The sequence below is a fragment of the Chlorocebus sabaeus genome, chromosome 11, assembly GCF_047675955.1.
Source record: "Chlorocebus sabaeus isolate Y175 chromosome 11, mChlSab1.0.hap1, whole genome shotgun sequence".
Taxonomy (NCBI): Eukaryota; Metazoa; Chordata; class Mammalia; order Primates; family Cercopithecidae; genus Chlorocebus; species Chlorocebus sabaeus.
Window position 1 is genome coordinate 46,158,517 of NC_132914.1, and position 16,319 is coordinate 46,174,835.

Below are 16,319 nucleotides of genomic sequence, written 5' to 3' on the forward strand. Positions count from 1 at the left end.
AAGAATTACATGAAAAAAAGCTCAACATCACTGATCATTACAGAAATGTGAATTAAAACCACAATGAGATACCATCTCATACCAGACAGAATGACTGTTATTAAAAAGTCAAAAAATAACTGATGCTGGCAAGGTTGCAGAGAAAAAGGAATGCTTATCCACTATTGGTGGGAGTGTAAATTCATTCAACCACTGTGGAAGATGGTGTGGAGATTACTCAAAGACCTAAAAACAGAAATACCATTCAACTTAGCAATCTCATTACTGGGTATATAACCAAAGGAATATAAATTGTTCTAGTGTAAAGACATATGCATGCATACGTTCATTGCATCACTATTCAAAATAACAAAAACATGAAATCAACCTAAACACCCATCAATGATAGACTGGATACATACACACCATGGAATACTATGCAGTCATAATAAAAGAATGAGATCATGTCCTTTGCAGTAACATAAATGCAACTGGAAGCCATTATCCTTAGCAAACTAACACAGGAACAGAAAACCAAATTCCACATGTTCTCACTTACAAGTGGGAGCCAAATGGTGAGAACACATGCACACATAGAGGGGAACACCGCATACTGGGGCCTAACAGAGGGTGAAGGGTGGGAGGAGGGAGAGGATCAGGGAAAATAATTAATGGGTACTAGGCTTAATACCTGGGTGATGAAACAATCTGTACAGCAAACCTCCCATGACACAAGTTTATCTACATAACAGACCTACACATGTACCCCGAACTTAAAAGTTACTTTTTAAAAAGAGCTAAATAGAGATATACATTAATTCACAAAAGAGCTCAATATTAAAATGTTAAGCTGTCAGTGCCCCCCAATTTGATTTACAGATTCATTACAATTGTAATCAAAATCCCAGCAGGTCTTTATGTAGAAAATGACAAGAAGATTCTAAAATTCCCATAGAAATGTAAATTATCTAGAATAGCCAATACAATTTGAAACAGAACAAAGTCAAAGGTCTTACACTGCCTGACTTCAAGACATTATAAAGCTATAACAACTAAGACAATGCAGTATTGATATAAAGACAGAAAAATAGACAAATGGAACAGATAGAAAATCTAGAAATAGACTCATGAATATATGGTCAATTGTTTTTCAACAAAAGTACATAGGCAGTTGGGGAGAAGAGATTGTCTTTTAAAAAAATGTGCTGGAATAATTGAATATCAACAAGGGAGAACTTCTATGATATGTTTCACACCACTTCAAAAATTAATTCAAAATGAATCATAGAACTAAAGGTAAAGTCTAAAAAATCTGAAATTATAAAACTTCTAGAAGAAAACCTTAGAAAAATACTTTGTGACCTTGGGATAGGCAAAGATTTCTAAAAAGAAAAATTGATACATTGAGCCTTATCAAAATTAAAGATTTTCCTCTTCCTAAAAAACATACTGGCAGAAACAATTGCAATTCACATATATGATTAAGGAATTGAATGCAGAATAAACAAACACCCAAAACTTAATCTATTATTATAAAACAAGAAACTCAATTATAAAATGGGTAAAATGTTTGTTCAGACATTTCATCAAAGATGTATGGATTGCAACTGGATGCAGTGGCTCATGCCTGTAATTCCAACACTTTGGGAGGCCGAGGCGGATGGATCAACTGAGGTTGGGAGTTCGAGACCATCCTGGCCCACATGGTGAAACCCAGCTCTACTCAAAATACAAAAATTACCCGGGCATGGTGGTAAGGAGGCTGAGGCAGGAGAATCGCTTGAACCAGGGAGGCGAAGTTTGCAGTGAGCCGAGATCAAGCCATTGCACTCCAATCTAGGCAACAAGAGCGAAATACTGCCTTAAAATATATATATATATATATATATGGTTTACAAACGAAAATATGCTTAACACAATTAGTTATTAGGGAAATGCAAATTAAAACTATGAGACAACATTACACACCTATTAGGATATTTAAAATTAGAAATAATGGCCATACCAAATTCTGGTAAAAATATAGAGCAACTGGAAATCTCATACACTGATAGTAGGAATGTAAAATGGTACTGCAACTTTGGAAAACAGTTTGATAGTTTATTAATTTTTTAAGTATACAACCCCTACCATATGTCCCAGCCATTCCACTCCTATTTACCCAAAAGAAACAAAGCATACGTCCATACAAAATTTGTGAATGGATGTTCATAACCACTTTATTTGTAATAGCCCCAAACTGAAAATAACCAAACTGCCCATCAACAGGTAAATGGAAAAACAAATGGTAGTATAGCTACATGTAGTGATGTGAATGCTACCCCTCCCCAACAGATGTTCACTCAGAACCTGTAAATGTGACTTTATTTGCAAAAATGGTCTTTGCAAATATCACTAAGTTAAGGATGTCAAGATAAGATCATCCTAGATTAGGATGGGACCTAAGTCTAATGACAAGAGTCTTTAGAAGAGAAGGGAAAAGACACATCAGAAGAGAAGGTGATGGAAAGACAGAGGCAGAGACTGAAATGAGGCATTTACAAGCAAAGGAACTACATGGATTGCCTGCAGCCACTAAAAGCTAAAAGAGAGGCTTGGAACCATTCTCCCTGAAAGCCTTTAGAAAAAACCAACCCTGTTGACACCTTGATTTCAGACTTCTGGCCTCCAGAACTGTGAGGGAATATATTTTTGCTGTTAAAGCCACCAATTTTGTGGTAATTTGTTATGGCAGCCCTATGAAATGAATACACCACATGATGGAATACTACTCAGCAGTGAACATGAATGACATGAATGTTGTACATAATAACAGAAATCCCAAAAGAATTATTCGAAATGAAAGAACCCATACCGTAAAAAGTACACACTGTATAATTTTATTTAAATAAAATTCTAGAGAATGTATAACATTCTATTAATACAATAAGAGAAGGTATATCCATGGTTGCTTCAGGATGGGAGGGTCAGAATGGCAGAGAGGACTAAGATGACAGATTACCAAAGGGTCTAAGGAAATTTTGAATTCATGGATATCTTCATTATCTTGTTTTTGTTGATAATTTCATGGGTATATATACGTGCCCAAACTTATCAAGTATGTGTCGTTTATTGTATGTCAATTATACCTCAATAAAGCTCTTGAAAATATAGTCTAAATTTAACTCTTTGTTTTGGGGGGCCATGTAACAACTTAGCTATTTTGGATGATATCATGGCAGCAGAGGGGTGCCTCTCCTCTGCAGGATGCCCTAGTATCCTCATCACTGGCCTGGATAATAATGCAATGCCTTCCCACCCACAGGAAATGTCACTATGTAGTGTTCGTTGGCTCATTTATTCTACATACATTTGAGTTCGTTCTATTTTTCAAATATAGTTCTTGGTACTGTAAATACAATCAATAATGATTAAGACAAAAGCCCTCATGAAGCTTACATTCCATTAGATGAAACAGACAGACAAAATTATTGGATATTTATAATGTCAAGTGGGGATTTAAAAAATACAAATCAGAGTAAAGGGCACGTGGTGGTAGCTGCTGCTTTAGAGAGGGGATATAAAAGGATCTCTCTGAGGACATGTCATTTGAGTGAGGGAGCCAAAACCTTGAGACAGAAGTGCACATCTGGCACACCTGAGGGAAAGGAAGCCAGTGTGACTAAAGCAGAATGGACTGGTGGAGTGGGCAGTAATGATGTCCAGGAGTAGGCCTGGACATGGAAGTCCATGTGTGTTTTGTCCTAAGCATGATGCAGAGGGAACGCAGGGTTTTGAGGAAGGCTGTGATGTGATCTGTATGTGTTTTATGTATTTGTTTGTTTATTTATTGATTTTATAAGAGACATATTTTATGTATAAAGATACAGATGGAGTGAAAGTACAAGGACCAGAAAAGATACGCAAACACTAATTACAACAACAATAAAGCTGTTGTGGTTATATTAATATCAAAGTAGTCACTTTTTTTCAACTTTTATTTTAGATACAGGGGTACATGTGCAGGTTTGTTACATGGGTATATTGCATTCAGATAGTGAGCTTAGTACCCAATAGGTAGTTTTCCGGTACACACTCCCCTCTGTCTTTTCCCACACTAGTAGTCCCCAACGTCTGTCCTTCCCATGTTTATGTTCATGAGTGCCCAATGTTTCGCTCCCACAGGTAAGAACATGCAGTATTTGGTTTTCTGTTCCTGCATTAATTTCCTTAGGATTATGGTCTCCATCTCCATCCATGTTGCTGCAAAGGACATGACTTTATTCATTTTTATGGCTACATGCAATTCCATGGTGTATACGTACCACATTTTCTTTATCCAGTCTGCCATTGATGAGCACCTAGGTTGATTCCATGTCTTTACTATTCTGAATAGTGCAGTGATGAACACATGCATGCGTGTTTCTTTTTGGTAGAATGATTTATTTTCCTTTGGATAGACACCCAGTAATAGAACTGCTGGATCAAACGGTATTTCTGTTTTAAGTTCTTTGAGAAATCTCCAAACTGCTTTCCACAGTGGCTGAACTAATTTACATTCCCACCAACAATGTAGAAGTGTTCTCTTTTCTCCGCAGCCTCACCAGCATCTGTTATTTTTTAACTTTTTGTTAATAGCCATTCTGACTGGTGTGAGACAGTATCTCATTGTGGTTTTGATCTGATGAGCATTTTTTCCTGTGTTTACTTGTGTGTGTTCTTTCAAGAAGTGTCTGTTCATGTCCTTTGCCCATTTTTCATGGAGTAGCTTTTTGCTTGTTCATTTAAGTTCCTTGTAGAGTCCTGATATTAGACCTTTGTCAGATGCATAGTTTGCAAATATTTTCTCCCTTTCTGTAGGAAGTCTGTTTACTGATGGTTTCTTTGGCTGTGCAGAATCTCTTTAATTTAATTAGGTCCCACTAGTCCATTTTTTTTGTTTTTGTTGCAATTGCTTTTGGGGACTTAGCCAAAAATTCTTTGCCAAGGTTGATGTCAACAAGGGCATCTACTAAGTTTTCTTCTAGAATTTGTTTTCATTTTTTATGTTTATTTATACTTTTTTAATTTTTTAAAATGTTGTGGGTGTATATTAGATATATATACTTATGGCATACATGAGATGTTTTGATACAGGTATGCAATGTGAAATAAGCACACCATGGATAATGGGGTATCCATCCCCACAAGCATTTATCTTTTAAATTACAAATAATGCAATTACACTCTTTAAATTATTTAAAAATGTACAATTAAGTTATTTTTATTATAGTCACCCTGTTGTGCTATCAAATAGTAGGTCTTATTCATTCTTTTAATTTTTGTACCCATTAATCATCCTCATCTCCCCCAACAGCCCCCACTATATTTCCCAGCCTCTCCTCCATGAGTTCTGTTGTTTTGATTTTTAGATACCACTAATAAGTGAGAAAATGCAATGTTTGTCTTTCTGTGCCTGGCTGATTTCACTTAACATAATAATCTCCAGTTCAATTCATGTTGTTGCAAATGACTGAATCTCATTACTTTTATGGCTGAATGGTACTCCATTGTGTATATGTACCACATTTTCTTTATCCATCCGTCTGTTGACATATAATTAGATTGCTTCCAAATCTTAGTAAACAGTGCTGGAACCAACATAGGAATGTAGATATCTCTTCTATATACTGATTTCCTTTCTTTGGGGTATATTTTCTAGAATTTTTATAGGTTGAAGTCTTGCATTTAAAACTTTAATCCATCTTCAGTTGGTTTTTGTATATGGTGAAAGGTAAGGGTCTGGTTTCATTCTTCTGCATATGGTTAGCCAGCTATCCCAGCACCATTTATTGACTAGAGAATCCTTTCCCGATTGCTTGTTTTTGTTGGTCTTGTCAAAGATCAGATGGTTTTAAGTGTAAGGCTTTATTTCAGAATTTTCTATTCTGTTCCATTTGTCTATGTGTCTGTTTTTGTGCTGATACCATGCTGTTTTGGTTACTATAGCTTTATAGTATAGTTTGAAGTCAGGTAGTGTGATGTCTCCGGCTTTGTTCTTTTTGCTTGGGTTACTTTTGCTATTCAGGCTATTTTTTGGTTCCATATGAATTCAGAGTAGTTTTTTTTCTAATTCTGTGAAGGATGACATCAGTAATTTGATAGAAATAGTGTTGAATCTGTAAGTCGCTTTGGGGAATATGGCCATTTTAATAATATTGATCTTACAATTCATGAACATGGGATGTTTTTCCACTTATTTGTGCATCTCTGGTTTCTTTGAGCAGTGGTCTGTAGTTCTCCTTGTAGAAATCTTTCACCGCTCCTTGGTTAGCTGTATTCCTAGGTATTTCATTTTCTTTGTGGCTATTGCAAATGGGGTTGTGTTCTTAATTTAACTCTCAGCTTGAATACTATTGATGTTTAGAAATGCCACTAGTTTTGTATATTGATTTTGTATCCTGAAACCTTACTAAAACTGTTTTTCAGTTCTAGTAACCTTTTGTCAGAGTCTTTAGGGTTTTCTGCATTTTAAAATGAGCATTCTGGCTACCGCAGGAAGATAAGAATGAGCTAGTTAGGAGGCTTTGGCAATAGTCCTTGAGATATATAGTATGGCATGGCCTAGAGATGATGAGAAGTGATCAGATTTAGGAAACGCTGTAAAGGTACAGCCAATACATCTATCTGATGTAAAATAGAAAAATAAAGGAAGTAGTCATTATTCTAAGGTTTTGGAGCAACTGGGTGAATGATAGCACAATTTAATGTGATGGGAGATAATAGATTTTGGGGGTGGGTGGAATTAAGAATTTACTTTTGGAGAACCGAGCGGAGCTGGTTGAGCTTTCAGACGTGCGGTAGTGGGTTCGGTGTTTAATGATTGAGTTCTGCCAGAGCGGGAGCCTCTGCAGAGAGCGAGGGCGAGAGATGGAGATGGGCAAACGGATTCATTCAGAGCTGCGGAACAGGACGCCCTCTGATGTGAAAGAACTTGTCCTGGACAACAGTCGGTCGAATGAAGGCAAATTGGAAGGCCTCACAGATGAATTTGAAGAACTGGAATTCTTAAGTACAATCAACGTAGGCCTCACCTCAATTGCAAACTTGCCACAGTTAAACAAATTTAAGAAGCTTGAACTAAGCGGTAACAGAGTCTCAGGGGGCCTAGAAGTATTGGCAGAAAAGTGTCCAAACCTCACGCATCTAAATTTAAGTGGCAACAAAATTAAAGACCTCAGCACAATAAAGCCCCTGAAAAAGTTAGAAAACCTCAAGAGCTTAGACCTTTTCAATTGCGAGGTAACCAACCTGAACGACTACTGAGAAAAGGTGTTCAAGCTCCTCCCGCAACTCATATCTCGACGGCTATGACCTGGACGACAAGGAGGCCTCTAACTCGGATGCTGAGGGTTACGTGGAGTGCCTGGATGACGAGGAGGAGGATGAGGATGAGGAGGAGTATGATGAAGATGCTCAGATAATGGAAGACTAGGAGGACGAGGAGGAGGAGGAAGGTGAGGAGGAGGAAGGTGAAGAGGGGGACGTGAGTGGAGGAGAAGATGAAGGTTATAAGGATGGAGAGGTAGATGACGAGGAAGATGAAGAAGAGCTTGGTGAAGAAGGGGGTCAGAAGCGAAAACGAGAAACTGAAGATGAGGGAGAAGATGATGACTAAGTGGAATAACCTATTTTGAAAAATTCCTCTTGTGATTTGACTGTTTTTACCCATATCCCCTCCCCCGCTCCAATCCTGCCCCCGAGACTTATTTTTTTCCTGATTGTAACGTTGCTGTGGAAACTAGAGAGGAAAAGCGTACTGGGGGTTGTGGGGAGAGGAAGGGCGGAAGGGGGTGGAATAAAATACCATTTTTACTGCCACTCTTTATTTTTTCCCCCTACTTTTTCTTTGTGTCCGGTTTTTGTCCATGGAAATGCAATAGCTAAGTACACACTAAGCATTTGTTCCTGGCTCTCAAAGAAGATGGTTTGGAGTTCTCTTACGTTTCCTGGTATTTCCCAAGTCTCTTGGGTTGGGTGGAAGGCCGCGCCTGGTCTCAGTTTGGTTACTCAACGCCCAGGAGGGGCTGAGCACCAGCCATATCTTTTGCTTTGATTCACATGATACCTGCTTTTCTCGGGCCTGCTAGAGGCATCCAACACCCTGGTTTGTAAATAGCAACCAAAAGGCGTATTTTGGCACTGGTTTGGCAACATTCCCCATCTCTCATCCATTTTCCCCCTTCACAGATGGTGGTGGGCTTCGCTCTACAAAGAGGACTCACATGTTACTCCTGAGAGCTTAAGAGCCAGACAGCTGAAAACGGCAGGCTTGTGAGTTGCAAGGAAAATGGATTTGGTAATAATTAAAAGAGAAGAAACCCTCAAACTTCAACTTCTTTAAAAGAAAAAAAAAACTGTCCTATCTTGTTCTGTAAAATATTAGAACGCTTTGTTTTACAAAAATGGCGAGAGAATTCTTCCACATATACTTCTGCACTTAGAACATTTTTACAGACCTAAGTGCTGGAGACGTTGCTACACATCAGCCGGGCTTTTTTTTTTTTTTTTCATACACCCGAGCACGGAAAAAATGACACAAAATTTTATTTTCTTACCTAGTGGAAATCTGAAATGACTGCAAATTCCTAGTGAATGTACAGGTTTGCTTTCGTGTCCCTCTCTGGTTGCTTTGTAAGTGATGTGTAATTTGTGAACCCATGTTTCATCTGTATAAAAGAACATCTGTACCAGTTTTTCTCCTGCCCCTCAGATGAGCCACACTTTGAGTTTTATGTCTGTTTGTCATTGATACATTTCAATAAATTTTTTCATACAATTTTTTGGGGCATGGCTTCTTTAAGTCCAACAGGCCACTGATCTTTTCAAGATGCATTCCAGATGAACTGCTAGGTGAGGGGGAAGCTTCATTTTTGTTACCTGATAGAATAGCTTTTCTTATTTTTTTATATATATATATATATTTAAAATGTGATACTAAGTTTGGATACTTTGGTTTTAAAGCAAGACTCAGTGGTATATCTTCATTAAAAGCTTCATTTTAAAAAGCTGTAAAGTTACTAAAAACACAAATACCCAATCAATCAAGTTGGCCCAACCTTGGAACCTTGTTTTGAATATCTTTCATTGTTTTGTTTGTTGTATTGTAAAAAGAATGTATGATTGAAACTCAGGAATGTATAAAACGAATTATTTCACACAAAAAAATTACTTTTAAGAAGTGTCTGTTCATGTCCTTTGTCCAATTTTTAATTGAGTTGTTTGGTTTTTTCTTGTTTATTTGTTTAAGTTCCTTATAGATTCTGGATATTAGTCCTTTGTCAGATGCACAGTTTGCAAATATTTTCTCCCATTCTATAGGTTATCTATTTCCTCTGTTGAGAATTTCTGCTGTGCAAAAGCTCTTTAATTAAGCCAACAAACATATGAGAAAAATGTGCAACATCACTAATTATCAGAGAAATACAAATCAAAACCACAATGAGACATCTCATCTCACACCAGTCAGAATGGCCATTATTAAGTTAAAAGATAACAAATGCTGGCTTATCCACTGCTGGTGGGGATGCAAATTAGTTCAGCCCCTATAGAAACCAGTTTGAAGATTTCTCAAAGAACTAAAAATAGAACTTCCATTTGACCCATCAATCTCATTACTTTGGATGTACCCAAAGGAAAATAAATCATTCTAACAAAAAGACACATGTACTTGTATGATCATCGCAGCACTATTCACAATAGCAAAGACATGGAATCAACCCAGGTGCCCATCAATCATGGATGGGATAAAGTGTGGTACATTTCTCTTCATGGAATACACCATGAAATACTATGCAACCATAAAAAATAATGAAATTATATTCTTTCTAACAACGTGGATGTAGATGGAGGACATTATCCCAGCAAGCTAACACAGAAACAGAAAACCAAATACCACATGTTCTCACCTGTAAGTGGAAGCTACACTCACACAGACATAAAGATGGGAACAATAGATTCCAAAAGAAGGGAGGGAGGGGGCAAAGGATGAAAAGCTTCCTGTTGGGTACTATGTTAACTATCTGGATGACAGGATCCCAAAGTTTGGCCTTTGGTGCTGAAGGCCAAACCTCAGCACCATGCAATATATCCTTGTAACAAACCTAAATGTATATCCTCTGAATCCAAAATAAAAATGGAATTTTTTTTAAAAAAAATATTTTGGATAGCAAAAGACTTGGGGTGGTTTGAGAGAGGTAGGAATTGAGTTGGATTATGAGATACATCTGGCCATAAAAGGGTAAAAGTTCCTGTGATGTGAGATGATAAAGGGAGGAGCTTAGACTCCTTATAGAAACTGAGGTAAACAAAAAGGTAGATTATGATGGGAATGGCCCTTCTGGTCTCTTAAAGGGTGGGAGAGAGTAACCTCTATTCAGAGTCTAATTTGAAGCACTTCATGATAGTAAGAAGGTGGTGTGCAGAGAGGGTCCATGGTGGTCTCACTAGCAGCACCTGGAGCTCTAAAATCAAAACAAGGGATGGGACAGTGTGCCTTTCCCTTAAATCCTGCTGAAGACAGGTGGGGGGCCGAGCCAACGTTGACACTTCCATCTGTTGTACATAGCCTGACATTTTGTCACAGGTTGCGTGATTTGTGAGTCCTCTTTAGATTTCAGTCCTCTCCTTCTCCACTCTGCATTTCTGCATGAGGAGTTTTCCCACCATCGCCTGGGCAGGCTGTGGGACCTGAAAGGTACTATCTCAGGTCCTGTCTGCCTAAACACGATATACCACAATTCCCACTTCACCACGACCTCCCCATGTAGGCACAGTGCTCTCTCTGAGGCTGCTCCTCCAGGGGTCTAGTTTCAAGGGAGAAGCTGGCCCTTGGTTCTTTCTGTTCTTAGATTTCTAGACATATCAGGGTATTTTATATGCACCATCACCAAAAAGAAGCAGGTCCCAGAGTTGCACATCTACACCTAACGCCTCTTCCCTAATATTCACTTCCTGCCTCCGTATTAACACCCTATACTTTCTTCAGAAAACCTGTTTTCATCCCCTCTAAGGTTTTAAATCCATGATCATCCACAAATCTTTGGTGATCTTCTAAGTCAAAGACTTTGAGAATTCACAACAAAACCATTTCTCTCTAAAGGACCTACCTCTTGAAATTGAAAGCCAGATTTCTCAGACCTGATTTTGAAATTCAAACTAAAAACTGGGTTCTTCTGGCCTCATTCCTTTCATGTCTCAGAATCAATGGATTTCCAATGCAATGGGTGGAAGGCAATGAAGAAGCAAAAATTCCCAGAAACTAAAATTAAAATCCCACAACATTATCCCACCATTTTACCATTATCATTTGGATTGAATGGAGCCTAGTGTGCAGCTGGGAGGGAGAGCCAGTTGTCTGTCTGTGAGGTCACAGCTGAAGTCACAAAGTGTTGAAAAGGGCAAGGTTGATATGGAAACAGGAGGCTGTTGTGAGATGGGGCTCAAAGAGGAAAAAGTCTAGGGGGGAAGGAGTGGGGCAAAGTGTAATTTGGGGAACCAAGCAGGGTAAGTTTCTAGGCTTAATTGATCTGGTTCTTGACTGGGGCTTGGAGGTCAAGAAGGGTGGGAGTGGGAAAAGTGGAAGGGAAATGTCTCAAAGGAGGATTTGTCTCCTGTCTGGGTCACTGCCTATGAGCCCTTCTTCTCTACAAAGCACTTGAAGGCTAGAGCTGATGGCCCTCCATCCTGAAACTCTACCCTTAGTTAACCATGAAAATTCTGACTAAGGTGGGAGGGGGTGGGGTATTTACCAATCTTGCATTCACTCTACTCTATTTCCTGTCCTTGCCTGAACTCAAAGACCCTTTGGCCAATGCCCCATCCCCAATCTCAGCTAACTGTTATTTTTCACGTAGATTCTCTCTTTTTTTTCATCTACTTCCTCACTGCAATTTCTGTTGTTACTGACAAAGACTATAGGAAGATTTTACCCGGGCCAAATACTTCCTTCCTCTTACCCTCCTCTTACTCTCATCTTTCTTTACACATATGTACACACATACATGCACACATATGCAAGCACACACATGCACATGCACACTCACCCATCCAAAACACAAATGCTTCATTAACTGCTGAGATATCTGTCCTGGTAGTTCTCCAGTGAATAAACACTTTTCTTCTCACCATGTGCCTGCCTTCTCCCCATATTCATTTATGCCTCTCCAGGGCCTGGAGCTATCTCCATCTTCAGCTCCAGAGTCCTTGGTTTCTGTCTGAGAACAAATGGCACAGCATCCCTGCCAGGATCAAGAACCAAAGGCAGAAATGACCTCCAAGCAGCAGAGAAGGTAATGGGGCTAATGATGACCCTCAAACGTCCTTAGATTACTATAATCCATGGGAGAAGAACCAGGGTCTCCTGTCTCCTCCTATCGCTCTTCATTTGGCTTCACTTGCTTCCTGGCTGGATAAGATGGGGACTTTAATGTGTCCTCCCTCTTCTCCATCTCCTTGACGAAAGAGACAATAGCAAATCTTTGTCATTCTAATTTAGAAATCAGGCATCAACTGCAATTCCTCTAGGAGTCGGTGGGGTACACAAACTAGGGACATTTATTTATTCCAGGATTGACTTTGCCTAAGTCCTTTGAATCCTCTATAGTGTGAATCAAGGCCAACCACCCAAAATCAAGCTTCCCTTGGTCTAGGGTTCAAAAGAGGGCTAGAATCTGCTGCTTGAGGCTAAATATGAGACCCAGGTGATGGTATTCATGAAGTCAGAAAAGAAGGAGGGTTTACTGTGAACTTGTGGATCAGGAAAGCTTCATAAAGGAATCAGAACTTGGCTTGAGCCTTTGAACTTGCAGCAGATGTTTTGAGATAAGAGTTTGTAGAAATTTGGGAATGGGCGTGGTGATTCATGCCTGTAATCCCAGCTCTTCGGGAGGCCAAGGCGGGCAGATCACCTGAGGTTGGGAGTTCGAGACAAGCCTGACCAACATGGAGAAACCCCATCTCTACTAAAAATACAAACAATTAGCTGGGCGTGCTGGTGCATGCATGTAATCCCATCTATTTGGGAGACTGAGGCAGGAGAATCGCTTGAACCCTGCAGGCGGAGGTTGCAGTGAACCAGGATTGCGCCACTGCACTCCAGCCTGGGCAACAATAGCAAAACAAAAAGAGTTTGTAGAAATTTGGGAAGAGAAAGTGAAAAATGACTTATAAATTTCTAAGCTGCCTATCTTATGAAAGTGCTCGGAATGGTTAACTGGACCTCAAGCCTGAGAGCCAGCAAGGAATTGAGAAGCCTGAGTCTGGAGGAAGTTGGGAATCTGCTCTATCTAAGAGTATGAATTCTCTTCCAGACAGCTGCAGGACCTTGAGGAAAAAATAATGAGTAGATGTTGGAGTCTCCTAGACTTCCATATGAGAAAACACATAAACCACACCAGAGCCCTGGCCTTTCTGCTGATGAACATATGCTTTTTGATGGTGAAAGTGGACAGGACACAGTAAAAATAACACACAACAATAACGTTTGAAAACACTTAACAGTTACAAGTGCTTTCATATAATCATCCCCCAAATCCTTGAGAGAAAGATTACTCCTCTTGTTTTATAGGTGAGGAAACAGGCTTAGGGTTGAGGTTCAATGGCATAGTAGGGTGACTATAATTAACAATAATTTATTATGTATTTCAAAAATAGTTAGCTGAGAAGAGTGGAAATGTTTCCAGCACAAAGAACTGATCAATGTTTGAGGTGATGGATATCCTAAATACTCTTGATTTGATCATTACATATTGTATGCATTATCAAACTATCACATGTGCCTCCTAAATATGTACGATTAATATGTATCATTAAATAAATTAAAAGGATGTTTTCAGAATTAGGGGCATGGCTTGGATTTGCAATAAGTAGTAGCTCTGCCGGGTTCTATGGAGAAATAACACTCCAGCTGGCAGAACTGTGTGCCTGAGCCATCTGATATGATGTCATTGCTATCAATGTTCATCAACAGTCTCCTTTTAACTGGAAATCTGTAGGCTCAGTGTCTTTTTATCTTTTCTTTATTTTATTTATTTTTTTTAGCAACAAGGGCTTGCTCTGTTGCTGAGGCTAGAGTGCAGTAGTGCAATCATGGCTCACTGCAGCCTCGAACTCCTGGGCTCAAGCAATCCTCCTGTCTCAGCCTCCTGAGTAACCTAGGACCACAAGTGCCTGCCACCATGCCTGGCTGGGTTTTTTTGTTGTTGTTGCTGCTGCTCTTTTGTTTGTTTGTTGTTGGTTTTGTTTTGTTGTGTTGTGTTGTGTTTGTAGAGACGAAGTCTCACTATGTTGCCCAAGCTGGTCTTGAGCTTCAGTGTCATCTAGAGCCCAGTTTTCACTCTATTCTGGGTCCCCAGACTCCCTGTGATTACTGGCCTCCCTACTCCTGTTTGGAAAAACTTATTGCTTTTTTTAATGGCACGAACTGTACTAGCAGGAACCGCACAGCCAGGAGATGAGGCTGTTTGCTCAGGATCGGCAAGCATGGTAGAGCAGACTGGTTACCCGGGTTTCACTCACTTTCACCCTTCTTCTTTCTTCCAGTTACCTGTATATCTGTATACATCCTCTCCTAGGTGACTTTGGCACTGATTTAGGAATGAGGTAGTATTTAGGAATAAAAGCTTCAGTTGTGCTGCCAAGAATAAGCAAAATCTTTCCACTTCCTCAGCCTTCCATCCCCATTACCACCCCATCAGAAGTCATGAAGGAAAAGAAGACTTTTTTGGGGGATAAAAAAGGAAGCAGTTTGCTAATTGAGTATACTTTCCAAAGAGAACCTGGGAAGTTTGACAGGTTAGGTGGGGTGAAGGGTGGAGAGTAGACATAAATTAGGCAGGCAGGAAAATGACAAGGTTTAATGACAGTGACCATCACCTTCACTTCCAATGTTCTATGCTTTAGAGTTCTCAAAGGGCTTCCAAGATATTTGGAAGACGAGGCAAGGTTCCCACCTGTCCCCACACCTCCCATAAGGGACATGAGAGGCAGGACCCTGGCTATCCTTCCTAGATTTTTAGTATAGAAACTTCAAGAATTCCTGCTCAGAGTGATAGGATACAGTTAGGAGAAGCCTTTAGCCCACGTTCTCTGCTCCTCATCAGGTTTACATGATTCTTTCTTTGTAGCACATCCACAGAAGGGACAATGAGATCACAGGTGGGTAAGGTATGCAAATTCTCTGGATCCTCTGGGCCTTCTAATTCCTAGGGAGAGGGGAGGAGAAGAGGTTGTAGACAGGAGGGGAAAAAAAAAAAGCTGCCTGAGAAGGGACGGGGTGCTCTTGACTGGCTGGTAGAGTGGGTCATTGTCTACCACACCAGTAATATCTCCAATGCCACTGCTTCACCAGTTGACTCCAGGGGCAGGCAGGCTGTACAGGCATTGACAAGGTGGTAAACAAATGGGTCTCTTTGGACCTGTCACACACCAGCTAGATCCAGAGCGAAGCAGGATATATGGGATGAAATGATTCAGCAGGGCTGCAGGAGACTTTTGGCTGCCTGAGAAATGGGATGATTTTGGGTGTCCAGCTCAATTCCAAGAAATACCTTGTCTTCATAATGTTTCATAATGTGTCACTTCAGTCTCTGGAGAGTTGGGATATTGTTTCCAACATTTGTTCCTTATTTCTACAGGAAAGACAGGTAACCATCACTGAAACCCTGTGGGACCAGGTGAGGACAGAGGAATCATTTTCGACAGCATGGCAAGAGGTGGGAAGTGGGGGAAGGCCTCAGGAAGGAGCACATTTATTTCTCTTTCCTTGAGTGGCTTGTTGATTGACGGTGAAGGATCAACACGCTCCCTCCCACCTTGTTCTGTCGTTTGTGCAGTCTCATATTCTCAGAGTTTCTCGGGTCTGTGCACATCAGCGCCCCTTCCCGACACCCACTTATTTGAAGCTATCACAGGTCCTGTTTGTTTTAAGGGTGTTTAATCCCCAATTCTCAGTGATTTTTACAGACTTGAAAGCAGAAGTATGGCCTTTCACAAACATGAAAATGTTGATTTCAATTCACAAACGTAAAAATGCCAGGTTTCACTTTACAGTTGAAGGGTATATATGTGCAGAAGCCGGTAATGCCCATAAGATACCCACAGCAAATTGTAGTGAACTTTCATAGAATACAGACATTTACTTGGAGTTTCTAAGAGGCCTTCACATAAATACCAGCTACTTCAACATCCCAATCTTACCATATTAGTTCCTTGTAAAACCTTAGATAGAGATGAGAATTAAAAGATAATTGATCACTTTTGAACTTACAGTACAGGAAACTGAGCATTTAATCATTTCTGATAAAAAATGAGTAAAATTATCC

At 39.8% G+C, this 16,319-nt stretch overlaps 2 protein-coding genes across 2 annotated transcripts in view; both read left to right on the forward strand.

Moving 5' to 3' along the window:
• The first annotated feature begins 6,550 nt into the window (after positions 1 to 6,550).
• Positions 6,551 to 7,765, forward strand: ANP32D (acidic nuclear phosphoprotein 32 family member D). Its single transcript, XM_037988573.2, is given in 2 exon segments — positions 6,551 to 7,292; positions 7,294 to 7,765. Coding segments are annotated over 2 exon segments (798 nt in total). The 5' UTR covers positions 6,551 to 6,816; the 3' UTR covers positions 7,616 to 7,765.
• A 3,562-nt stretch (positions 7,766 to 11,327) lies between these two features.
• C11H12orf54 (chromosome 11 C12orf54 homolog) overlaps positions 11,328 to 16,319 on the forward strand; it is a 15,145-nt gene continuing 10,153 nt past the window's right edge. Inside the window, exons 1-4 of the mRNA XM_008003060.3 lie at positions 11,328 to 11,502; positions 12,166 to 12,287; positions 15,123 to 15,153; positions 15,633 to 15,671. Of these exons, the coding sequence (XP_008001251.3) occupies positions 12,223 to 12,287; positions 15,123 to 15,153; positions 15,633 to 15,671 (135 nt within the window). The 5' untranslated portion in view covers positions 11,328 to 11,502; positions 12,166 to 12,222. The remainder of the gene's footprint in view (positions 11,503 to 12,165; positions 12,288 to 15,122; positions 15,154 to 15,632; positions 15,672 to 16,319) is intronic.